This window comes from Amia ocellicauda, chromosome 4, assembly GCF_036373705.1.
Source record: "Amia ocellicauda isolate fAmiCal2 chromosome 4, fAmiCal2.hap1, whole genome shotgun sequence".
Lineage (NCBI taxonomy): Eukaryota > Metazoa > Chordata > Actinopteri > Amiiformes > Amiidae > Amia > Amia ocellicauda.
In genome coordinates, this window is record NC_089853.1 from 15,003,116 (window position 1) to 15,030,865 (window position 27,750).

At 40.1% G+C, this 27,750-nt stretch overlaps 1 protein-coding gene across 3 annotated transcripts in view; it reads left to right on the forward strand.

Moving 5' to 3' along the window:
• Positions 1–27,750, forward strand: part of kcnq1.1 (potassium voltage-gated channel, KQT-like subfamily, member 1.1) — a 343,893-nt gene that overhangs the window by 20,659 nt on the left and 295,484 nt on the right. For all 3 annotated transcript variants that reach the window (XM_066701065.1, XM_066701066.1, XM_066701067.1), the window contains exon 3: positions 10,089–10,179. In XM_066701065.1, coding sequence (XP_066557162.1) covers positions 10,089–10,179 — 91 coding nt within the window. The remainder of the gene's footprint in view (positions 1–10,088; positions 10,180–27,750) is intronic.

Consider the following 27,750-nt stretch of genomic DNA (forward strand, 5'->3'; position numbering starts at 1 on the left):
ACAGTGTATTTGTGCTGTGTGTATCACCATGGTGGTGATTATTATTGGCGTGTGTTTCATGACTTCTGTTTTGTGCTTGGGAACTCCCACATCCATTTACGTAAGCATTCGGTTCCCAAACTGGTGAAAATGCAGGCCGGCTCGCAAAAAGTTTAGCTGGTTCCCAGGCCTAGCACCAGCTCCGGCACCAGCACTGGCACCAGCACTGGCACCAGTACTGGCACCATGTCGGTGGAAAAGCGCTAACAGAGAGCCTACTGGCCTTGTACTTGGCCCAGTTTGCTTAGCCCTCGGAGCACAACGACAAATCACCAACCCTGCCCCCTATCTTCACTTTTGGACCCTCTGTGGAGGAGATGCTCTCACACACCCTCCAACAGAGAGAGCAGTCCCTACAGCTAGCCTGGGTTTACACCGATGCACCCCAGGGCCCAGCAGCGCTGGCAGCCTGCGGCAGCTCGCCGAGGCCCCCCGATTGCGGGCCCCCCTCCCAGGCCACAGCCCAAGCAACAGCCCTGCCCTCCTGCAAACCTCCGCCAGCGTTTCTCTGGCAGGCAAGCGCCCCCCCTGGCTTGGTGCCCTGGCCCCTGGCAGCCTACGGCAGCTCGCGGTAGGAGGAGGCCTGGCCCGACCCCACCTCCCTCACCACCCGAGCCCCGTCCCTGAGGCGTTCCACCAGCCTTTGGCCCACCCTTACACCCCCCAGCAACTCTCAAATTGGCAACTCAAATTATATCAGTTGGCTACTCCCTACGGTTTCAAACACGTCCACCCCCCTTTCCGAGGCGTGGTGTGGACCCGTTGCAGTGTGTGGATCTTTGTATTGAAATCGCCGCTCTCCTGCAGAGAGCACGAGCCTTCCGGGGCAGCACGAGGGATTCTATTCCCCATATTTCCTAGTGCCCAAGAAAGATGGCGGTTTCTGCCCCATCTTGGATCTGTGGCGCCTGAACCGCCACCTCAAAGTGGCTGGTTTGTTCTCACTCGAGGGAGCAGGTTCAGAGCCACATGGACCTGATTCTAGGCTGTCTCTCCGAATTGGGCCTCTGGGTCAATCGTAAGAAGAGCCGCCTGACGCCAACTCAGCAGGCACAGTTCCTTGGACTGCACCTTGATTCCGTTGCCAGCTCGCCACGCTTCCGACTGAGAGCTCGTGTCAGGGTGTCCCTTTGCCAGAGGCTGCAGTGGCTGCATCACAGACCCTCCCCCTGCGAACATAGAGCTGATGTGACTTACCAGAAAAGCTCCAGTTTTGACTCATCTGTCCAAAGAACATTCTCCCAGAAGGATTGTGGTTGTCAATATGCATTTTAGCGAATTCCAGTATGGCTTTTTTATGTTTTTATGCATCTTCTTCCATGGAGGCCACTTTCGCTCGTAAAGCTACGGATGGTGCGATCAGAAACTGACGTACCTTCACCTTGTATCTCTTTGGCAGTTATCCTTGATTCTTTTCCTGCCATTCTCACTATCCTTCTGTTCAATCTGAGGTTGATTTTCCTCTTGCGGCCGCGCCCAGGGTGGTTGGCTACAGTTCCATGGACCATGAACTTCTTAATAATATTTGCAACTGTTGTCACAGGAACATCAGGCTGCTTGGAGATGGTCTTGTAGCCTTTACCTTTACCATGCTTGTCTTTATTTTCTTTCTGATCTCCTCAGACAGTTCTCTCCTTTGCTTTCTCTGGTCCATGTTCAGTGTGTTGCACACAATGATACCAAACGGCATAGTGACTACTTTCCTGCATTTAAATAGGCTGAATGACTGATTACAAGATTGGAGACATATGTGATACTAATTAAAGAAACGAATTAGTTTGGACTATGACTATAATCAAATTATTTATTATCTTTTCTAAGGGGTACCAACAAATGTGTCCAGGCCATTTTAGAATATCTTTGTAGAATGAGCACTAATTCATCTCTTTTCACAGCTTCTTTGCTTTATTCTATGACATACCAAAGGCATGCAAGTATACATGATGCAATAGCTTTTAATTTAATCACTTTTCAGGAGGAATGAAGCATTATTTCATTGAGCTGTAATGGTACCAACAAATTTGAGCACGTCTGTACATGATGTATGTATATTTATTTTAATTCGATTGCATTTTTTACTTCTCTCCTGTTGTATTATGCTACACATCTATAATTTAAAGTGATGTGCCTTGTGCCTGCTTTAACAGATTGAGTTGCATTTTTGTCCTCTGTCAGGGTTGTACCATTGCAGCAGAAATATGTATATTTTTGTTCAAAAAACACCTTCCAAATATGGAGGTTATGAGGATATAATTGAAAGCTTTGTTCAGATTGTATTTAGCATTTGGCTCAAAACTAAAATGCACCTGGTTGGGTTTGAAATGTGAAGGATATTGTTTTAAGGCTTTTGCATGGAAGGAAAAAACAAAAATATTTGTATTATTCATAATTGCTAGAACAAAATTTAAAAAACATATTTTGTTTCATTTTATGAATGGAATGTGATAACTCCTGTTGACTCAAGAACTACATGCTTGCTGTACTGTAGTCACATATTTGAGCTTTCTTGTGTGTGTGTGACATTCCCTGACAGTTCAAGGTGAGTGCATTATTACCTAATATATTGGTCTGGCAGATTGAAATAAAAGAAGCTGTGTACAATTTTTAGGTCAGCTGCGCCATACAAGAGCACTTTACAAATGACCAGCGCAATCTGGGTTATGAAGGAAGAGCTTCACTTCTGTTCTGCCCAATATACCAGTGCACTGCAGATTGTTTGTACTGTATTGTACAGCTCAGTTGATTTCTCCTAGATTTTTCTTTTTTCTTCTTACCATTTGCATATTTATTTCAAAGAATACAAAAACATAAACTTAATTGGAATAGAATCAGTCTCGTACAACCCTAGAGTTTGTACACCTGTTGCTGAAATGCATTATCCAGTTTAAGATGTGCATGTATGTGCTTTCAATAATTAATTATAGCAGCACTGTCATGTGAATGTATACATTTTAATTGAACAAAACCATGAGTAAGAGAGACGTCCTAAAACGTTACACTGTATTAGCTGAATGGCAGATGCACCAGAGCAAAAGGAAAATGGAGCTAGGAAAATGTATTTTGCTTAGACACTGAAGCTGCGATTAAAAAAAAAAAAAAAAGAAAATTACAGGCTTGCACACTGTATAAGCTTCTTCTTATCAGTTGTGTATTTACATAAACTTGTGCCAGGGGATAATATACACACGCATGCACGTACATGAGAAAGCAAAGTTTTGCGATTACATTGACCCATGATGCAGGAGGGAAAAAAATGTTTCGGAAGTGATTGTAAGCAATCCCCTGTCATCTTTGCTATTGCAGGGTAGCTGTGTGGTCGGTTGAAAGTTAGACAGCCCTATCTGGAGAGAGAAAACACATTTTATCTGGCTTTTCTTTCCACGTCTGCAATTGTTTTCTTTTGGAAATCTGTAAGTGACCTTGAGAGACAGAGCTTCACAAAGGAAATGTGAATGATATCAGTTGGACAAATGGCCTGGCAAACTAGTGTCGACAGCACCCTCCTCTGTAAGAAAACCCAATGTTATTGATTAATTGGAATTAATCTGTTTCACCTTCTCTCTAAGGAGCCCTCCATTTTGTCCTGCCCAGGTTTAATGCCTTTCTGGCTAAAATATCAAAGCTCGATCTTTATTCTGCATTTTGAAAAGGTTTGGCTTCTGTCCTTTGCCTCTTTTTCTGTAGAAGGTGCATCATTATAGCAAGAGGATCTACATGCTACCAGATGAATGGTCTTTACATGTATTTCTTATGATCCCAGTAATCTTGCTTTGGTGTTGTATTGGAGATCACTGAATACATTTTTTCATCTACTGCTCAGTTGATGTATCGTGTGTGTGTGTGTGTGTGTGTGTGTGTGTGTGTTTCACAGTGATGTGTCCCTTTTGTCTTCCTCTGTTATGATTGTGAAGAGGACACAATTCATGTGAGGAATCCTCAACAGAGGATTGCCAAGCCGATTTTTACCCACTCCCGCCCTGACGATGCTTGGCCAGAAATGCTGGATAAAGGAGCAGCCTGCACTTGTTTTTCCCGTACTGTATGCCTGGAAAAAAAATCTTCCAGCATAGACTTCAGCATGAAGCATTATTCACTGAAAGACAATTCTTAAAACGTGACTCTGTTGTTTACCTTGTACTATATGTCTATACTAATGTGACAGATTTATTTTTAATTATTTAATTGTTTATTTTTGTGGATGGAAAGAGCCACTGTAAGTGAGTTGTTAGGTATTGTGCTTGAGTGTGGTGAATCTGCAGGAGAGAATGAAAGTTAGATGGCACAGTGACATTAGGGTGAGAAGGTCATGGTTGAAAGTGAGACTGATATGCACATCGATCCTTTTGTATTGTTTACCATACATCTGCCACATTCCATTGAAAGTGACTTCTTTTCACTTCAGCCCGAATCTGTTCCGTTTTGCAGTTGAACCCTCTTACACTATATATTTTTATTATTAATATTGCCAATAAATAAATAAATAAATATACATAATATTTGATAGCACTTGAGTGGAAAATAGTTTATTCCCCTTCATCTGCATTAACAATGCATGTTATGTTGTCAGTTAACTTTCATTCAGTTTGAATATATTTCATATAGTGTAGTGCATAGTGTTTTCCTTAATGTTTTTATTTCTTATTATGTGGGTTTATCATACCTGTTCTCATATTTATAATCAAACATTTTCAGCTGTACAATAAAAAATGCAGAAACTTTTCAATATAGCAGCAATTTGTTCCTTAAGCTGTGAAGAAACCAATGTTGGTTTTATTAAGCTTAAAATAACTGCTGATTAACTGACCTGACCTGGTGCAACCACTGAAGCCGTTTACACCTTCGTCTTGTCATTTGACTTCCTCCAGGCTGTCTGGAATTCGCTCCAATCTATGTATAAGTACCGACCACTTCAGGCAGTGAGGCTGAAATCATAGCTTTAACACCTGGGGGTCATAGGGCAACAAGATGGAGCTTTCCAGGAGAGTGCATCGTAGCAGTGCGTTACAACCACTACTAACATTCATAGCTGTAATTACAAGAATGTGTGTTTGTGTGTTTTTAAATTGTGGAACCTCCAATTATCTCCCCTACCCTTTCACCTTAATTAGGATCATTGATACAGCTCTGAGTTTTCTTCAAGAGGGACGGGATGCAGTATGCAAACCTCCTGAAATGCAAAACTGCTGATTTTTCACTCTGCAAGCCCTGCCTGCTCCCTAGCCAAAGCTGACAATAGCATAGCTACAGGTGGAGACCTGCTCGACCCAGGCTGTAGGATGCATCCCTCCACTCTGGGCAAAGGCTGTAAGAAGATGTGCCACTGATACTTGCCTGCTCCTGTGTGAAAAGCATGTTGCTGGTTGGGGGATTGGAGGGGGCAAACAAGTAGGGCAACTGAGCAGCACTTTTGGTTGCTCGCTGATTTAAAGAACTTCCCTTGCACTTTGGCATTCTGAGCAGGCACAACCCCAAAATCTCTGAAGCAGCAGTTGTTATCAAGAGCCCATTACCTGGGCTGAATTTGTGTGGCTGTTGATTGGCATTATTATAAGGCACTATAAATATGCAGTAGTCCAGATGAGTTTTGCTGACTCATGCAGCCATTTTCAAGGAGTTTCATGCTAACTGATGGTCAGTGTGATCTTAAGCACATTTTGTTCCCATTAGTCTAAATAAAAATACTTTCTTATGAGTACAGTAAGTGATTGTTTGTATTATTCACCAACTCTTTATTCTTGAATAACTCAAACTTGAGCCGGTTAAATATGTATAGAGGTTACAAAACTGTTGTAACACTCAACTGGGTTTATAGGCAGGGTTATTGAATAGTGTTATAGATGTCTTTAAAAACTGGTCCATCAAGCTTCCTCGCACAAAGCCTGTGCTGTCTAAAGTGCAACCTTCACAAATGTCTGTCCACCAGCCACCTTCTGGTGCTCTGACTTCGAGTATACCAAGTGTTATGAAGCTTTTCTTACTTTGTGCCTGAGGGACATGCAATATTGAGAAGATCTGAACATATCTGAAGGGATGGATTTTTATTCACTTGAAAAGATAACTTCAATGACTCGATGTCTAAATCTGTTTCTTCGTGAAACTTAGCTATGGTGAGAGAAACCGAGTTCGCTGAGCATAATGAGGCCTCGGCTATAGATCCTTATCTGAATTAATTGGAATATAACTTTCCCTATAAAGTTAAGTTTTTATCTTATGTGTAGGCTGTAATGCCAAAAACCAGTCACTCCCTCCCAGCTGTATAAAAGAGTGGCCACTATCTTTAAGATGTCTTTAGGTTTCATTTCAATCTCAGTACAACAACAGATTTGTTGATACACATAGTAGCTGCATAGTGATTTATACCTGTAGAGGAGTTTATATGGGCCATGCAATAGTACTACTTAACTGTAGGGTGAAATCCATTTGGCAGAAGTAGATTTGCTTTTGTTTCTTACAGCCTGCCATTGTGGTTCCTGTTCAGTTAAACTGTCAGCTTTTAGTGGGAACCATAGTTTTACTTTTATATAAAGAAATGTGCCACCTGAAATACCATCTGTGGAATTCTTGCTTGGTATAGCCTCATCATATCTAAATTAATCTGAAAAGCCAGATTAAACATGAATGAAGCTAGAAATCTAACCATTATAAAATGTAGGGGATGCTATTCGGAACCTCACCATCTGCCCTGGCTTTTTCCATTCAGGACCCTTGAACATCTGTTGAAAAATTTGACTATGGAAAGAGACGTGATGATGCTGCACACTTACTAAGACATGGCAATGCAGGAATGAACTTAAAGAGTGATGTGTCAGAAAGATACACTCTGACACATTTAATTTTCCACCCCGAAATGATCATGTGTAAAAGTAAAAAATAAAAATGACATGACTGCCTGCTAATGGCTGTCATAGTTTTGGCCCGAGTACTGCATTAAATTGATTTGGTTTCGTGTTCATCACTAGGAAAGAAGTCTTGATTTACGATCTGTCGTTTGGGTGAACTTGCATGAACCTTTCAGCAACCACACAGATTTCACACCACCCCCAGTAACATAAGAACATAAAGTTTACAAACGAGAGGAGGCCATTCGATCCAATAACTTTTATTCTGAGACTCCGATTTAGCTGTGTGCTTGTATTTGGCAAGTTTATTTTACTGTATTGTATTGTCAGTGAGGTGGTAAAGTTCAAGTACCTTTTGTAATGCGTTTCCTGTGGACACTTTATACATTGTGTTGGATAAGTAATCCAAGTACATTTCAGGATGTTGCGTAAACCCAGTGTTGGCTAATTGGATTAGAGTTTTTTGTGCTGTTCCCATGGTGTGTGTGAGGTTCTGGAAAGGAGTGTTCTGTACTCTTAGTTTACTCCACAGAACAAGGGGGCAAGAATCTTAAGAGATTTGGAGTGGGGGACATCATTTTATTGGATTATTATTAATTATTTATATTTATTTTCCTAGCAGATTACCTTATCCAGGGATACATTATTTTATACTAGATTATATTATATAAATTAATAGTCATTGAATCAGTGTGATATTATAAAAGTTAAATAAATAAACTACAGAATATATGTAATGCAATATGTGTCATTTACACATGCTGTCCATAGCAACCATTTACCAATTGGTCTGTTTCTTCTGTAGTGTATGTATGGAACACATGTACTCTTAAATGCATTCACACTCCCCCTACTGTACAAAATACACAAGACAAGAGGAGTAATAGAAACCCAAATCAATTTGGGTTCAAATAAATTACTACTTTGAAAGCTCCTTGGTCCTCACGGTAGTATCTTTGCTTTGAATAGGTTGTGTTAATCAAAGGAAAACAAACACTTTTAAATGCATTGGAATTTAAAAAACAAATTGTGAAAACGTCCAAGGGGTGTGAATACTTCCTATAGCCACTGTATATATGTATTTCTTTATTATTGGGGCACAGTTGACAACACTAGCCACAAATTCCTAATGCGTTAATGTAAGAATACCATAGGAATACCATAGGAATCTCTTGCACGCCATCCGAGTTCTGATGTTGATCACGTGTATTACCGTTAAGATGAAGGTTAGCATCAGGTTTAGGGATTGGGTAACAGAATAGAAATGGAGAGAGGGTTTATGCATGTGATCATAATCAGAGCACAGAGGAAATGCAGGAGAGATGCAGGTGTCATTCCTTGTGGCAATTACATTATTTTGTTAGGAATGTGTGACCTCTTTTTTTTATATATATATGTATAGCTGTTTCCAGGCTGGATTATGACATTTGTTGATGTCAAATATACACTCACCTAAAGGATTATTAGGAACACCATACTAATACTGTGTTTGACCCCCTTTCGCCTTCAGAACTGCCTTAATTCTATGTGGCATTGATTCAACAAGGTGCTGAAAGCATTCTTTAGAAATGTTGGCCCATATTGATAGGATAGCATCTTGCAGTTGATGGAGATTTGTGGGATGCACATCCAGGGCACGAAGCTCCCGTTCCACCACATCCCAAAGATGCTCTATTGGGTTGAGATCTGGTGACTGTGGGGGCCAGTTTAGTACAGTGAACTCATTGTCATGTTCAAGAAACCAATTTGAAATGATTCGACCTTTGTGACATGGTGCATTATCCTGCTGGAAGTAGCCATCAGAGGATGGGTACATGGTGGTCATAAAGGGATGGACATGGTCAGAAACAATGCTCAGGTAGGCCGTGGCATTTAAACGTTGCCCAATTGGCAATAAGGTGCCTAAAGTGTGCCAAGAAAACATCCCCCACACCATTACACCACCACCACCAGCCTGCACAGTGGTAACAAGGCATGATGGATCCATGTTCTCATTCTGTTTACGCCAAATTCTGACTCTGCCATCTGAATGTCTCAACAGAAATCCAGACTCATCAGACCAGGCAACATTTTTCCAGTCTTCAACTGTCCAATTTTGGTGACCTTGTGCAAATTGTAGCCTCTTTTTCCTATTTGTAGTGGAGATGAGTGGTACCCGGTGGGGTCTTCTGCTGTTGTAGCCCATCCGCCTCAAGGTTGTACGTGTTGTGGCTTCACAAATGCTTTGCTGCATACCTGGGTTGTAACGAGTGGTTATTTCAGTCAAAGTTGCTCTTCTATCAGCTTGAATCAGTCGGCCCATTCTCCTCTGACCTCTAGCATCAACAAGGCATTTTCGCCCACATTACTGCCGCATACTGGATGTTTTTCCCTTTTCACACCATTCTTTGTAAACCCTAGAAATGGTTGTGTGTGAAAATCCCAGTAACTGAGCAGATTGTGAAATACTCAGACCGGCCCGTCTGGCACCAACAACCATGCCACGCTCAAAATTGCTTAAATCACCTTTCTTTCCCATTCAGACATTCAGTTTGGAGTTCAGGAGATTGTCTTGACCAGGACCACACCCCTAAATGCATTGAAGCAGCTGCCATGTGATTGGTTGGTTAGATAATTGCATTAATGAGAAATTGAACAGGTGTTCCTAATAATCCTTTAGGTGAGTGTATAAGAGGCCCTCCCATAGCATTACCACACAAAGTTTACAATTCAAATTAAAAAGAACTACAATATATTAGAAATGCCAATGCTTTATATTTGCATGTGTATATATAGGCGAAGGTGTAATGATGAACTAATAATTGAACTAAAACCTATACCTTGCAATAATGTCCAGCAAATCTGGCACTTTTTCCAAGCTTGTGAGCAGGTGGAGATGTAGAGAGACCCTGCAGGACCAGGGTTCCCCACCACCATAGGCATAAGTTTAGTGGGGACGGGGGGACGTTTCCCCCCCAATGTTGAGAGAATGTTACATTGTCCCCCCCAATAACGTATGCCTGGCTCCATAAGCGTAGGAGACACATCCCCCCCAATTCTGAAACCAAACCTACGCCACTGCCCAACACTGCTGTGTAGGATGAAACAATCAAGGACATTGAATTGAGGGTTAGGGTGATATTCTCCTCAAACTAGATGGGAAAACTTCAAACCCACCTTGTATGTAAAAGCAGCATTACATAAATGACCATGTATTTCTCTCTGTTGCAGATTTCTTATTGTGCTGGCATGCCTGATCTTTAGTGTGCTGTCCACCATTGAACAGTACCAGACTTTAGCCACTGGGACTCTGTTTTGGATGGTAAGTAAAGTAGATTGTTGAAATGCATTTGTATGTATGTTGTCTATGTTTGTCTGTAGTGGGAGGCTTTAAAACAATTTAAACCCTTCAGTTGTACTTTCTGTTACTACTTGTTTATCTGTATGTAAAAGTATGTAAATAATTGCTCTGTTAGGAATCTGTAAACTGTGTTAGACTGCTGAGCAATGGACATGTTATGGTTTTAGGATGAAATGGGTTGAATATCTCTTCAAATTCATCAATTATACCAGTCAGTTGTTATTTATCCACTAGGTGGCGCTAAATGATAAATATAAAAGCTGTGCGTTTGTGGTTGCAGAACAGTAGGTTAAAATGGTGTGGTAGTAATACACATTGTTGCAGACAAGTGTTTCCAAGTGTGACAAGTGTATCCTTATTTGGAAGCTGTTTCTTTACTTTTATTAAGTGTGTGTGTCATATCTATCTATCTATGTATAGGCCTATATTTTTTATTTTTGAACACTGGTTAATCTGAACATGTAATGGGAAATACATTGACACTCTGTAGTGGTTTTAGTAAATCCCAGGATACACCGATGAAGAAGTAACAAGTTTAATATAGAAAAACATAAATACAGGTTAACCTGGAGCTCTCCTCTCACTGAAGTGAAGACAAGAACTCTGGATGTTGATTATCTGGATGTGGATTATTAAAATACAGTTGAACACAATAGTTTACTACATATATAAGAATTAACACAGACCTAAGTTTGTTACTGTTGTTGAAGTGTTTGATGAGTTGATTGGTGATGGTCAGCATTCTTAGTTAGCAGATGTTTATCAAAGACATTGTTTTAAGTCCTTAATCAAATACCTGTGCCCCAAAACACACAACCTTTGAACTGTTTAACTGTTTCAGCTGATTGAATATCCTAGAAGTCAGTGGCTGAATGAAATCATGAGAAGACGATACTTGATTGAAGTAACCCCTCGGACAGAAATGCATTAAGAACTAACAATTAAAGTAGTCCCCAGAACAGAGTAAATACAAAATAATTATTTATTTATAGACCAGACTGAATTAGCAACATGAAACCATTAATAATATATAGAGAATATAAAGGAAATAATAAAAGTACATTTTCCCACTACAAGTCCAACTCCAAAGGTTAAACAATATTTATTAAACCAACCAAATTTTCATGTGAAAGGGGGGAATAATATTTGCCTGCAAATGTCTCTGCTCAACCTCTAATATACTGTAAATGTGGAAGCAAGATCATTAACTAGGTTCTAATAAATGGGATTTTAAAATGTCATTTCTAGCTGCTATCCTAATACTGCCATACCCCCCAAATAGTTTTTCAGTGTGGTTTAAATGTATATATAAAATAGAAACTTGATGTATAGATCAGTCAGTTGGAGTCTTTTTCTTTTTTTTTGCTTAGGCTGAATCAGTGTTCACCACATGTAAGATACCATGGATAAGTATATTGTTAATGAACATTTTTACCAGTATCTAACCAAATTAATCACCAAATGAGGCTGTTTCAAATGAAGGGTGTGCATAATTTCAACTGCAACTTTATGTAGTGGCTTGAGATAATGAATAATCACAGAACTAGTATTTCCACTAAGAATAAACAAGGGATCAACCAGAGGTGGTGACACAGTGCAACTGTGGATTATTTTCACAGATCCAACACTTCACTCTTTAAACAATCAGTAATCCCTTTGTGAATGGGTTTGGTTGTCACTCCTTTGTTACGCTTTCGACGAGTTTACCTCTAATGTCCGTGTAATTCCTTAGCATTTATGAAGAGGTAATGTTGTTATTCAAAAGAAATGTCTAGTGCAAATTAGAAGAGGTGATTTTTGTGTATCTGTCACTTTTTTATATATGTATTTGTATTGGTAAGGTATTTTTTCTTAAAAACTTAATGTTACATGTAACATTTCTGATAGTATAATAAACAAGTTGTTGCAATTATTTGTTTGCATATTAAAATGCCATTAGCTTTTTCTCATTGGCAAATCAATGATTTGGGTAGTAGAGACACACACATATTTATAATACATATAATGTATATATCAAAATATACAACTGTCATTATTTACAAGTTTTCTTTTCACAAGGGGGCAGCAGTTATCTACCATAACTGCTTTCCTCTTGTGGGGAAATAACTTCTGTGATAGTGAAGTTAATTTTCAGTTTGAGCAGCAAAAGGCTTTTATTACTAGTTTATTAGTTTAACTATGTTAAGTTAAATTAATTAATTAATTAAAGTGCTGGTATGTGTGTGTGCGTACAGGTTTTGTTTTTGGAAACGAAAGTGTAAAGTCATTTTAGGCAATTTAATGCCCTCTCAGTTAACATGCAATGTATATAAATTACATTGGTGTGATCTATTCAGTTTCATGGGCTATGCTTCAGTCTTGGTTGAGAACTAATTGGTATCGGGATGGTTTACAGATGAAGATGCATAAATTCCTAATACTGTAGTCTTCACCCAATACACTTTATATAGCTGGCCTAGGATTAATCCTGAATTATAATTTCTGTAGTTTTTTGTGAAAGTTCAACCTAAGAGGATGGGGTTTGCACAATATAGTATACTATGCTGAGATATGATCAGACTGAACCCAGCACCAGCAGGCTACTGCAGTACAGAAGTGACTTGAAATAATATGAGCTTGTGTTCCCTTTTGAAAATCCAAAACAGAATCAAACCAAACATACAGATTAATTAAATTGTCTGGTAGGTTTTACTGCCAATTCGAGTTGTGGGTGTCCACCCCATTGAAGAGACAGGTGCCCCCAGTAGCATCTCAGTACTTAGATTAATTAGTCACTTAGAGAAATCTGCCCCCTTTTACAACACAGAGCAGCCACAATGAGTGTGTATGGGAGGGAGGGAGGGGTTAGGGGCACTAGATCAGGAAATCAATCTTTTCGAGCTGGCTGGAAAAAAAATAAATGGGGAAAAGTCTAGAGATTAGATTAAATACAGTCAATAAAGTCTGAATCACATCCCCGGTAATCTCTGCGATCACTACCGCAGTGGTAGGCACGCATCTGGCATTATGGTGCTTGGGCGCTGAGATTAATGTCATGGTATAACAATTCTTAATCAGAAGAAGTGGGGAATCACAAGTTAATCCACTGAATTGATGGGCAGTTGCATCCTCTTGGTAATAGCATTGGGAGATGTCAATGTATTGGGATCTCTGGGATTTGGCTTTGTTTAAGCATGTTCCCCTGACAGGTGTCCCCAGCACCCCTAACCCCCCCCCCCACTATTGTGGCCTAACCACATGTCACTGCGACCGACTTCATCATTAAGTGCTAAGTCGCCCATGTACCGCCTCGACCCGGATTCTAAAACGTTCCAGGCATTATGTACGTCCCATTTATATCTGACCTTCCCCAACTCGGAGCTATTGTTTCAGCTTAATGTTATCGCAGAGATAAGTGTTCAAGAGCAAGCAAAGGCTGGAGGGTATATCGGTGTGGGGAGGGAGTGGAGGGGATTGTGGGCATGGGGGCAGGGGTACTTCTGTGGTCCATACAAGAGCTCCAGAATATACAGAGATTTTAGTATGGGTGCTCTCTCTGCAGCACAGACAACCTGGGGAGAGAGGACTCTAATAATCTAATAATAAACGCAACTCATTCCACAGAGCCTATGCAGGCATTATCTGTGAGCGTACAAGGCCTTCTGATTGCTCGATCTCGCTGACCTTTTTTTCCATTGCCTAGAATGGAAATCTGTCAGCAGCAGCACAGCCTGTACAGTCTGTAAGTAAATAAATACAGAAAGGTTGTTGTCCCCCCCCCCCATATGTACCCTTCCTAATCTGGGACCCACTCCGGCGCAATAATGAAGTAAAGTACGCAATGACAATCGTTCTACAGCTGTTCATTTCTGAGAGGAGAAAGGAAAAAAAACAAAAAAAAACACATTCATTCTTGTTTGTTTGCTTTGTTATGATTGTTAATACAGTGAAGATTGCGTAAAGAGGACGACCTAGGCGGCTGTTGTAGTCCTAGTCTGTTTGTTTTTATTGTTTTGGTTTCATAACTAGGCCAGGGCAGGGAGTACAGTGTATACACTTATTCATAGTTACTTGTTAGATGTAATGTGCAAATGAAGGTTTTAGCCTGAATGATACAATGTGCCCTTTGTGAAGCCCTGAGTGGAGAGAGGGGAGCGAGAGAGAGGAGGCAGTGTGTTGCGCAGTAGTAGATTCTTTCAATAGCCAAGAGCCCCATGTTGTCAAAGGCTTTAGGACCCTCGAGGAACAGATTTTGCGACGTAAACAAAAAAACGTTACAAATGAGAGCTGGCCATTTAATTAATCCTGCAGGCGTTATCCAAAAGGTTTCTTAAAAGATCCTAATGAATTGGCAGCCAATTCACGAGACGGTCCCTTCTGTCTTCACATTACTGCCTGGGCTTTTTGGTGGATGGGCTTTTTCAATTCTCCTTTGGGTCTTTCACAGTGGGCGGCCTCAGCACCGCAGTAATGTGCATCATCTGGTTTTAGGAAGAGTGATACAAATAATCAAAAATAGCTTACTGATACTCTCATTTTAATGTCTCATATTTTCTGGGGGTTGCCTAGATTAGATTTGTGAAAATAACTCTAGTTCACTTGCCTCCTTTCTCACTTCAATACAATTGAAGATAATCAATGAAAACATAAGGGCCCTGCAACCTTAATTATCCTTTAAAACCTAATACTGACATTTCTAAAGTTCTGGTGTGATGTTTTCTCTGAACAAATGTGATTTTCTTCTATTCTGATATAGGAAAAAGTCAGATTTTTCTCCCAAGCATTTAAAAACTTCCCCAAGACACAGAAAAGGCATCTCGAAGTCCAGAACTTGCAAAACCCTGTAACAAGTACTCTTGATGCTGCGGCTAATATTTATGAATATAAATCTGAGGCAGTTTAAAAAGTCAGTGTTGTAGTGAACACAGGACAAATGCAAAACTCTTGTCATTGCCTTCTTGTTCCTCTGTTGACCGACAATACAAAACTGTTGAACATGGCCAAGAATGCATATCTGAGAATAAAAGGTACATTGACAGATTGGTGTATGTATGGAGATTTCAATGATGTTCAGCTTGTACAGGACTTCTGCAGAACGAACAGGACAAGTGAGTGACTCCCCATTGTGTCTTTAATGAACTGCCAGGCAGACCCTATACTTCTCTTGCACCTCACAGCTGTTCTTTCAACAAAAGTGGAAATTTGCTTGCTTCATTACCACACATAGTTAGCAGGACTGTGTTACCTTACAGGACTACAAAACCATTCAGGAAATGAGGATCAATATAGGTGTAGGATCTTTTGCTACAGTATTATTACATGTGACACTTCATATAAACAATAATAACACCTGATTTTTCCAGTCTGATAATTGCAATTTAAATATAATAATAATAATAATAATAATAATAATAATAATAATAATAATAATAATAATAATAATAAATCTTACTTGCAAAAGCTGAGGTGTGTTGCTGCTGCTATTTTTTTTTTTTATTAAATTTGACTGGGTCACATGTTAACAATGTACCTGTGCAGGCATCAGTTCAGTGACTGTTGTGTTCCCTGTGTTGTCATTATAAAGTATTGCAGTTCTCCACCCAAAGTTCAAAAAGAAGGCAGGGAAGTGGAATCCCTTTCCCCAGGTTAATCAATGAAAGACAGACATAAATGGAAAGGGCTTTTCCTTTAAATAATAGTTTGTTCCCCCCATGATATGTATTTATTTGTTTGCAGAGGAAAATAAATGCATACATGCAAAAAGAGCTTAATTTGCCACATCCCTTTTTTTTAAACACATCCTGTGAACCACTTTCTTACAATGTCGACTAGCGCATACACCGGGCTGCCTTCGGTTTTGCTTATGATGTGTCCGGACCGTGTGGGTTAATGAAGAAATTAGAGTTTTATTAGCAGCATGGAGTGAAATCCACATACAGACAGCACGGCATGGCATGGATGCTTAAGCCAGTGGAACCGAGGCATAAGTCAAACCAGTATGGCTCAAAGCCCATTGTTGCACCCCTCTACTCAGATCTGCCACCCCTCCCCCTCCTCCCTTACCACCCCATTGATTTGGAGTGATGAGCCACGCAGCTCAGAGTGCTCCCCTTGGCCAGCTGTCACTAGCAGCAGTGCCCCCCTCCATAGACACGCACGCACACAAACACACACACACACACTTCAGCAGCTAAGAGTGGCAGTGTGGAAATGGGATTGAACAAGCAGGAGCTGTGGAACAGAATAACTTTATTGGGTCCATTCTTCTGGGGGGTGTTGCACAGTGGGAGGTGGGGTTGATGTTATACAGTAAATAGACCAGGGCTTGTGTTACTGTAGCTGAAGTAGATTCAGACCTCCCCCCAACACATGACCTTCAACACACTTGAGTTTCATTGCGGAGTAGGGCTAGTGGAATCCCCCAGCCAATCCACAGGGCATAATGTTTCCACAAACATTCACCACGTGTGTGCCGAAACCTGTACATATTCATACCTAGGAGTCTCTGCAGCTGATGTCAATATGTGAGACACCACAGCAAGCCCAACACAGAGGAGGCCCTAACACAAAAGTGTCTGTTGTGGACCCTGCAGGGACTGCCACAGACTCTCCAACAGAAGGATGTTTATAGCTCTGCCAATGCCGCTGCCGGGAGCATTCTATTAAGTTTAATGGGGGGATTAATTTGATTACTGGGAAGATGATGATGATGATGATGATGATTTTAGGGTTTTCAGGGTTACAGAACATCATGACTACACCCAGTTAGCCTTGTGCAATGTTCACACAAATACGTAGGGAAATCAGTTTGCTCCTCAGATGTCCTGAACGTAACTCCTGGGTTAAACCAATAGGGCCTGCATTTGGTTGGGTGTCTTTTCCCACTGTAAGTGTACCACAGCGGTCAACATTTGAGGTTTGGCTACTTTGGCCTCATAACATGCATGTTAGGATCGCCTTAAAGCGATGGAAATCTTTGGGTTTTGCAATGAAGGGCCGATAACTTTATTATTGAAGAAGACCCATTTATCTTCGCTAATTGGTAAGCTTAGGATTGTCTGCATGTTGTACAAATGATGTGATTTAAGTGTGTGGAGTTAAAACACTCGGCTCAGTATGGTCTGGCCTCTGAAGAAAGAACAGCAGTACGCTAATTTTAACAAGTTCATAAGGAGGTTTTAAGTGAAGAAGTGCCTCATTTAATGCCCTGAGGAGATAATAAAGCCTTATTTGCTGCAAACTGAGATGCTGAATTGTTTCCCCTATTTTTATGTGTTTCTTAGGCTCGTTCCCCCTCAGGAAAAACTTGCACTCAGTCATTAAGCAATTTGCAGGCCCAATTTTAGAACTTTACTGTTTAACATGCAGATGGTTGTGGGGAGAGGGGAACAAAATGTGTCGTTTGGGTTCTTAATAACAGTTTAGAGATGTGATAACAATTGGTTCCTGGCAGTAGTGAGGACTTTGACAGAATATTTATATTTCGAAGTACACCACTGTAGCAGTCTTTTAAAACATTATGGAATTTGTTAGTAAGAATTTGTATTTTTTTTTCTCTCCTTTTCAAAAATCTTTCCACATCCAATATATGCCGTAAGTTGCTTGTTTTCGGTAACCCATCGTTCTGAATAGTTGAAAACCATCTTCACAATGCTTCAGGGGATGCCATTAAAATTTCTCTCCAAATATGTAGATCCATACACTGTATATCTACAGATGCATCATATTATGTCATATGAATAAACATTTTTCTTCTGTTCTTCTGTTAAATAAATGTTGCTTTACAGTAGTTCCATAGAGTAGACGAGTCAGAAGTTAACGTTCGACTGTCTGTGTTAATAAGAAATGGGCCATGCTTGTGTGGTTTTACAAAAACAATTCAGATTATACCATACAGGGATAAATACCCTGGACAACACTAGACAATCTTTTAGCAGATTCATGATCTGGTGAGATTTTAAAAGCTGTAATAACTTTCAAATGACAGTTGAGGAAGAGACCTCCGTTTAAGTGATTTGTCAGTTTCTCAAGCACTATTTCAAGAAGGCAGCGCCCAATTGAGCTTTGTGTTCTGAAACGGTGGATAGGACTCAGCAAGGTGATGCTCACTCCCCCACAGTAGTAGTATTAACTTTTCAGGCCCAGGGATTTAGCCCAGATTAAATCCTATACACAGTTTTGGACTGTATAGACTGTACCCTAGTTCTCATTTGAGTAGAGTGGCTGGGTTTCCAGATGCTCTGTAGCAGATGGGTACTGCAGCCCCACACCCCATGCTGTGGTAATGGCAGATGATAAATGGCCAAGCTACCCCAAGGCAGACTTTGAACCTATCCTGCTCCCATCTACATTGTATTCCATTGAGCCAAATTTACAACCATAAAATGGGGCTGATTATGAGGAAGCAGTGGAAGGACGCAGGTGCAGAGGATGAAAAGGATTCGTGTTTTTTTTCTGATCAGGCCCGAAGAGCTGGAGATCGCCCCAGCTACCCATTTGAAGTGCTCGCTCTTTAACACCATTCATACGTCTCCAACTTTAAAGGGTCTGAATCTGTGTAGTGGTGAGGGAGAACAGAGGGTGCGTACCACTATTCATGTATTGGTAGTTGGTTTTAAACCAGAATGATTGTATTGTGCTATTTTAGTCCTCATCTTTCCTTACTTCATCAAATTAATATCAATATTGATGACTTTTTATTTATAACAGGGGGTTTAAGAAAGATTAATATAAATTAAACCTTTGTTCATATCTAACTCCATGCACTACTACGTCTGTGACTGAGGTCTTGTGCTTGTTGTTCTACAATGTAACTGATCTTGCTAGATACAAGACATTGAAAATAGCTTAAATTTAGACTTAAAATTAGGCTAAACTGAAAATACCAGGTTGGCAAATGATGTTTATGTAAGCGGTTGGTCTGACATGTGGATAGATTTACTGAGATACTTTTCTCTCGCCTTTGAAGAGAATGGAAGGCCCTGATTAAGCAAACTTTTTTTTTAAATGAACTGCTCCCTTGTATTTTGTATGCAATTTGCCTTCTTTCTTCTAGCTCTTAAAAGTTTAATAAATATGTGTTCCACTAAGAGAATAGCTATTAGAGGCCCTGCTGTTGGGGGATTTCTTACCAATGTTTCATTATGATAATATAGGCTACTATATGTTTCCTTGACGTGCTTTGTTTTTGAGGGCTAAATTCAAGTAAACTTGCTTCCTTTGTCCTTTATCAGCTCTTTGCCTAATGGAGTGTTTTTTTTTTTTTTAAGGATAGGTCTACCACATGTTCTCTTTCCTCCAATTTAAAATCCTTATTGAATAGAGCTAATCAGTCCAATTACAGGCCTTCAAGACATTTACCAGGCACACAATTGATTGATATACATTTATCGATATCCTTCGTTAAGACCGTCTGTTTGTATTAGATGAAAGTCCTCTTCCCCAATACACAGATGCCAGATAATGTCATCCTCTGTCAGTCAAATTCAATATGAAGTACTGCCACTTGCACAATAGTGTTAGTCTTACAAAATGAGTGCTGGACTGTGGATCGCCTGTATGGAGCTGTTAAGTTAAAAGCTTAGTTTTTTCCACACAAAGGATGGGTACTCAGAGTACATGAAGCAACTGCAAAGAATGATACCCAGATTGGCACAGCTGGCAGGGTTGTCGCAGCATTGTTACACTGGAGGTGACGTGACACCTCTGTGGGATCTGGTGGCTTCCCCATCTTTCTCAAACAGGGTGACAAACCCTGTCAGGCCCCATAATGAGGTGACACCTGTGTGGGGTGGTTTTAAAGTTGTGCTAATCACTTCTCCCCTTCTCTCCCTTGTGGTCCAGTGGTCTTGCCTAATGTTAGCTAGGTAATAACTGCCAGTCAGAAAGGGCCTCTTTTGTGCAATTTGAAAGATTGTAGCTGGATATTAGCTAGGGTTTGCTCTCTTCCTGAGTGTAAATTGTTGCTTTTATTGGTATTCATGGTAAGGTGTTTTGACAGTGCATTACTAATGATATTGTTTCAACAAAAGGGCAAATGGCAGGAACTTAACTGCTCAAACTGATCCACATTTCCTGCAGAAGTCATTATAAGTGTGTGAACAAGCAGGACAATCCTAAAGAAACCATTTTCACAACCATTCAGTTACAGATGAGCCTTGCTGATGAACAAATGCTGATTAGCCTCACAAATGGGGTGAGAAGATAAGTGATTTATCTGCCGATGTCTATCTTGATTTCCATTTAAAATCTATAATGTGTATTCCAAAATGACAATACTAATATATAGTGTGACACTGTCTGGGATTTGCCACAGGGTTGGGATCTATGGGCGGCGCTGGGAAACGCAAAGACAGGGTACGGTGCAAAGTATTAGTTTAATACAGTGCTCCCTGTGCTAAACCAAAAAGACTAAAATTAAACCATAACTCTTATTCGAACCTAATCTAAACACGTAAACGCGCCACTCTCTAAACGTAAAACTAATAAACAAACACAGTCTGTAATCATAGTCATGTACATTCATAAATCATAGTCCGTACTGTTTCTCAGTCTCTCTAACAGAGGGCGGAGCCAGTCATCGGGAAGGAGCAGGTGAACTGCTTTCCCCCAGCTGATTCACCTCCCTTGGGGTCTGGGAAGGGCAGTTTTTCTCTGGGTGGTCTCGCCGTCTCTCGTCCAGCATGGTATCACAATGGGTGTGTGTGGAAATCAAAAATACAGTAAAATAAAGTAAAATTGAATAAGTTTGTTCCCTGAGCGACTCTGAAGATAACCTGTACAATAATTCCTGCCTTTGAATACATCATTGTGTGGTTGATGCTAAGGTGCATGTTCCTAAGGACTTTTGTTCACCTATTAGGATGCCTTTGACCAGCTTTTTACTTGTTTGTAGTGCTGGTTCACAACAGGCAAAGCTCTGAAGTGTTTCAGTACCAGAGAAGGTTTATAGATACTTGCATAGCTCTTTAATATCAATAAATGTAAATGTAAAATCGGTTAAATGTAAATAGTTGGGGTTACCAGTTTTTACTTTAATTAATATCAGTGTAGCATTTACTATAGTGTACTATAGTCTCAATGGGATCATATCCTTTCCTCATACCATACCTTTTCATTTGAGTTTTGTTTTTTCTTAACCGTCAATTGCAGGTAATACGAGTGTAAAAGACTTGTTAAAGACTTTGCCACGGAGAGTCAGGGAGTTGCCATTGTACTTACGATTTTAAAAATGTGTCCCTGCACCAAGTGATTTGTGTGTCGCTGACAGGTGATCTGTGAAAAGTGGATCACCTTTCCCACCCATTGTTGTTTATTCAGATGTCAGCCGTGCTGTTCGAACAGCTTCTCTCCCGGTGTGAGCTCTGGGTGCTGCGCTGTTAATTCCCAGGTGATTGACAGCTCCAGCTGAATGGACACTGAGTGGACCTACCTGATGGAGGGACCTCAGTCTGTGCCTTCTCAGCTACGCCAACTGGCTGCTGCTAGGCCTTATCTCACTTGTGTCTAAATAGGAAAATAATATTTTTATTCGCCAATTATGGGAAGATAAATTGATTATGGTCATTTTCTCCCCATAACAGGTGCACAGATAGCAGTGAAATTAACCTAAAATTGCAATACTCCATTATGCATTTCAATATGTCAGCTAACCATGCATTTTAACAACATCTGTTAGAAAAAGGCCAAAGTTAATCCAGTTAGTACATTCAAACCAACAAAGTATGTGATATAGCAGTGGTTTAAAAAAGGGTACCTTTGTTTAAAAAATATATATATAAATATAGTTCTGATTATCTTATCTTATCTTATCATGGACTTAAGAATAGATACCAAGGACACTCACACAGCTCTTTAAACAGGCTAGCTAGAGAAAAGGGTACAGTTGAACTGCAGAGAAGGTCAATGAGGCTGATTTCCGACTCTTCCCTGAACTTAGTAGTCCTCCATAAGCCTCAAATAAGGGGAAATAACTTATCTCCACAAAATTTAATTATTTGATTCAGGTCAGATTGAGAGACCCAATTTCTATTGGGAACTGTAGAGTATGTTTGCTTATGTAGGCCTACTAGGTGTAGATGTGCCACCCTGTTGAGAGACAGTATGGCGTTAGGGTGAGGAATAAAAGGCGAGGAATGTGAAGTTGTGGAGTTCAGGTCCCAGCGTGGTGTCTGACTGAACTGGTGCGTGTTTGGCCTTGACCTCTCTGTGCTCTTGTCTGGGCTTGTGGAGAACTGCAAGAGGCCAGAGAAGCATGGCTTAGGGCTTATACTTGAGAAAGCACACTAAATAAATGGGTTCCCAAGGTTCGCAATTTACACTTGATTTTGTTTAGGTTTTTGACCGTGTCTTTCACCTGAACCTTTTACCGATTTGGAACCTTTTGGAATGTCTATTACAGATCTGAGGAATGAGCATTCTTGTAATTGGCTGTTTCCCACAGTGCATTTCTTTATATTCTAGCCTCCTTAAAGAAGCTGTCTGTAACTGAAAGGTTATCTTGTTTTTGGATAGTGCTGAAGCTCATTTTTCCTTTTTTCCAGGGCAAAAACTCAAGTCAGGTGTCCATGTGCTTGTCTTAAGAAGTCTGTTTTCTCACAATTTTTTATGATGATTATTATTTTTTAAGGAGAGGAGATCCCAATGCTCTGAGTGGTGGTCGTTCTTGGTCTCTGTTTTTCTTTTTCTTTTCTTTGTTTTGTTGGACTGTATATGTGGATTGTATTCAGGTACTCCTATAGCGTCTCCAGTTACAGGTCCACCTTCCTGTCTCCTTCCCACTCGATCCCCATCTGCGAGTCTGCCCTTCTGCAGCACTGGGGGGCAGGGGGGGTGAGAGGAGGAGGGGGAGTCTGGCGGGGGGGTTGCTGGCTGTCTCCTTATTGCCCTGGGTCTTAAGAGCATACTTTCCCAGGAGCGCAGAGCCAAAATTCACACCCCCCTCCCATTCCCATCTCTCATTTACAATCAATCCTGATCTGGGTGTTCAGTGTGTATGCAATGTTTTGAAGGGATGTCTGATTTAACTGCATGCACATTTTTGCCCTGCAGAATTCAACAGAGGCCATATCTCACTGTGGGCAGTCATTTAATGTTGCTTTTCATTAGTTAGTTAGTTTTACACATCAAATTCTTAAAATGCTAAAGGTAGAACAAGGCCATTGCCATCTCCTGCTAGCAATTGGCTCTGAGGTGAAAACATAGTTAAAATGTTTAAAAACCTCAAATTCCAAATTCAGAGTCAAGCCAGTTTAATAAGCAAAACTTATTGTAGCCTACAAAAGCATATCCCTGGTAAGTGACGCCTAGCATTCAATTGTAAAACCTGTACAATAAACAAAAACCTTTTACTTGCTCTATCTGATCGTAACTTTCTAAATATGAAGTATATTTATGTCACCATGAATAAACGTTTCTAGTATTGGCTGCATTTGAATTTCCAGGTGTTTAGTTATAGGAGAAAATACATTTAGTTTTTTCATTCATTCTTCTGTTTGGATTGTATCTGCACACTAAAATGCTTTGTCAGTTATGCCCTCAATATGTTAATTTGCCATCAGTGAGTGTTTCGAGACAATGGAACAGTTTACCCATGAAGAAACAAAAAATCCAAAACATCAAGGCATAAAGAAGCACACTGTGGAATCACTAATTAGTGATGTTGCATTCCAGTGATGTCATACTGTGTGGCAGCAGTGACAGTCTGTCCCTGTTGGAAGTTTATTTAAATACCATGCACCTCTATGCCACTTATTTCAGGTGTATGTGCATTACCTGTCTGATGCAAACCCTACTTTCTTCCACAGGGCTGTCTTCTCTCTGGAAATATATGCATGTGTCTCCTACAAACGGCAAAAAAACTTGCATTCTTAATGTCCAGCACCTAGACAAAACTGTCCTGGGAGATCTCTGTCAAAATGACCCAGTGGCAAAATCTAGGTCAGTGGTAGTGAGTCCAACCCAAGGTAGTGAGTGGGCCAGATGAGTGTCCCTCCTTCATCGCAGTGGGCTGCAAAATTGGATATGTGCACTAACAACGACCCCAAGAATAAGATTAATACACTGAATACATGCCAAATATTCCATAACATGATATAACAAATGGCTTTAAGGGCAAATTACCAGCAAAAGTACTGTAGCTAGTTAAGTTTAACCTGCCACAATCACAAGAGATTCATATTGCACCTGCACCAGAAAATGTGTGAGTTCTTGATTGTTGTCACACATAGGGGACAACAGTCAACAAGTTGTTTAGCGGGCTACAGTCAGAACCCCGGTGGGCCGTGTGCTGCAACCTGGCCACAGGCCACCCACCACTGATCTAGGAGCTGTGCAAACAAAGGCTGTAAGCATTTATCACTGGTGACTCTGCTTAGGACAAGTCAGGCTCAGGTGGGGAAACTGCTACTCTGCCCTTGAGGAAGGTTTTCTTCACAGGATTACTCTAATTAAAACAAAAAACAATCAAGAAAACATCCTGGAAGTGTCAGGACTGCACGCTGGCCGGCACCTCCTCAAGACCAACTGTTTAGATTAAACTGTGTATGCCGTTTTGATTTTTCTATTATACCTAATTGTTATTTACTATAATCTATAGATGATTTTAAATACATACATACATACATATATTACACTGTTTATTATTATTTATCTTTTGGCAAAGGCACCTTTAGGGCTGGCCTGTTGATCATATTTTGGTTTCATGGGATAAACAGATTTGTGTAACAATGACTGAACTATAAAAAGTGAGTCCACACAAGGCCTGCTATATTTTATACTGCTTGAAACTGACTTGAAATCTAGCTGGGGGTGCCCTATCTAGGGCACTGTCACTAGATATGTATGGTCTAGTAGTCTTTATCAACTTCTGCTGTGCAGAACATGGGATAAACATATGTGATTGGTGGTAACGGCACACTGTGAAATCCTGTTGGAGCCCTTTGCATAGTGAACACCCTTGAGCCTACATGACACTTTCAGCCAGGGACAAAGTCCAGGTGTGTTGTGGGCAACTTTGCATTTTTTATTGATTGGAATATTTGAAAATAAAGGGGTTATTCATTAAGTTCATTAATTAATTATGATCAAGGTTTCCCTTGCTTTTCGTGTTTTTTGTTGTTGTTGACCCCTCTGCCAATCAATCATTGGTCCTCAAGCATTTTCAAACACCCCCACGTTTCACCTGTTTTTAGTTTGTGATTGGAAAAGGAAGGAGTTTCATCATCACCCATTTTGTCTTTTGTATGAAGGTCTGCTGTCATCTATCAGCTCATTCCAGTCCTATTGGCAGGGGGACAATTGCCAGGGTGTGTTGTGACTGGACTCCCCACTGTACCTCTGAACAATTGCCATTTCCCTCTGTGTTTTTCATTGTTTTGCAATGCTTGACTTTTCCTTTTGCTCTTGTAGTTAAATATTCATTGCTTTGGTTTATTTATGTACATTTGTATTTCAAGTAGGTAGCATAGACAAATACCTTTTATTATATTTATATTAAAAAACATATTGTAATGGTCGATACTGCAATAGTAGATTAGGTGCTCTTCTGTAGTTACGCCTCTACTTGAAACAAGTCAATAGGAGAATGTCTAGTTGTTCCTCCTCATTGTTTTATAATAAGCAGTAGCACAATGAGTTATTGATTACTTAATTATTACTTAGATCCACTTCAGTGGAGTGACTTGATTGACAGCTCAATCCAGTATTCCAGTAAATCCAGTAATCCATCCATTATTAGGATATATCTGTGAATTTTGACACAGCCTTGTTTATTATTGTAACAACCTCTATACGTTTCTTTCATCCTCTTGCTTAAATATTGCTGTTTGCCACACTGACATTTGCTCACTGCTTTAAATATAAAACAGTACTGAAATAGTTACAGTGTGAACATGTTGTTTTTGCCTGATTTAGACTTGGCAGCTCCTCGTATCTTAATGACAGAATTTAGATTGGATTAAGAGCAGACTTGTTTTTGGACCTACTTTAACTGAAAGCTGCAATAACAATTACATAGATTTAATCTTATTGGGGGAGCTAAGTTCCTCTACATTTTCATGCTAAACTGTCATTATCTCCCATTTATCGTTTTTTATATTCTGGGACACTTCTGACCCAACACTATCAGTGGAATTGGACTTTGAATAGAAGTTTATCCTTTCCCGTCTCTGTTCAAGCCATTATGTTTAAATGCAGTATGTTACGATATGATTTCCTGAGTAAGGCTCACAGTACTTAAACAGTAGAGAAATAAGTCAGTTTAATGCCTCTTTTTTCTTTTACCCACAAAGCACCTGCAAACCATCATTGCCTAAATGAGGAGTAGTGAATCCAGTTTTCTGTGCCACACTTCCCATAAGTGTTTAGTTCTGCTCGACTTTCACTGTTAACTTTTGCACTGTAGTCATCCTAAAGTGCTTTGAGAAGGGGCTTTCCTGTCAATGTTATCTCTGAGATAAACATTGGAGAATTGAGAGAAGGCAATGTATCACAAAACTGAATGCTTTAAAAAAGCTTAGTTTGTGAGAACAAATAAATACAAAAGTAAGATCTGGAGTCATTACCAATACAACGTATGTGTTTTCTAGTTCCATCCATCTTTGAAACTGCTTATCCCAGTGAGGGCCGCAGGGAAGACAGAGCCGATCCCGGCAGGCATAGGATGCATGGCAGGAATACTAACCCACATGTCTTTGGATGGTGGGAGGAAACTGGAGTGCCCAGAGAAAACCCATGCAGACACAGGAAGAACATGCAAACTCCAAACAGACAGGCCCCCCATGCTGGGACTCAAACCCGGAGCTGTGAGGCAGCAGCGCTAACCATTGTGCCACTGCGCCACCGTGCCACTGTGCCGCCTGTGTTTTCTAGTTTCAATTACATCCAGTGTGACTAAAGACGTTTCTGTGATTGATATTCTGTTCATGTTCATATAATCATGAAGTCACTTCTGACAGGCGTGGCAGGAGGTATAAGAGAGAATCCCTAACCACCCAGTATTACCTCAGCTGTTCCTTATAGTTAATGATTGGCAGGGCAGACCTGTGGTGAAACTTCACAACTGCCTCTTTTGGAGTCCACAGGAAGAGACGCAATAACCAAATCAATACAATACAACACGATTCATGTGTGTGGAGGCAAAATGCAGAACATATTTTAGCAATTTTTAATGTTGAAATATATTTATAAAACATACTTTTGGGATGTTTCATTCTGTTTTTTATTTTTTTTACTTTTTAAATAGGCAAAGAGATTTAATGACTTCTTTAAAATGAAAAAGTACCCTTTAACAAACTTGAAATCAAGTGTTTTGAATACAGGTTCAAACATTATAACTCATGCTGTTAGTATCCTGTACTCTGAATCGAGATGGAACTGAAGGAAGAAAAAAATAGTTCCTGTAGACAACAAAGATGTAGTGAATCCAGTTTTTAATTGTTTTTGCTTTTTTAAATCCGGTAATCCGTAGGCTGTAAGGGAAGTTGCCAATTTCTTGGGAGAGGAAATCAATGCTTATTAATGTGTGTAAGTTTTTTAGCTGTTGTGTGAGTTTTA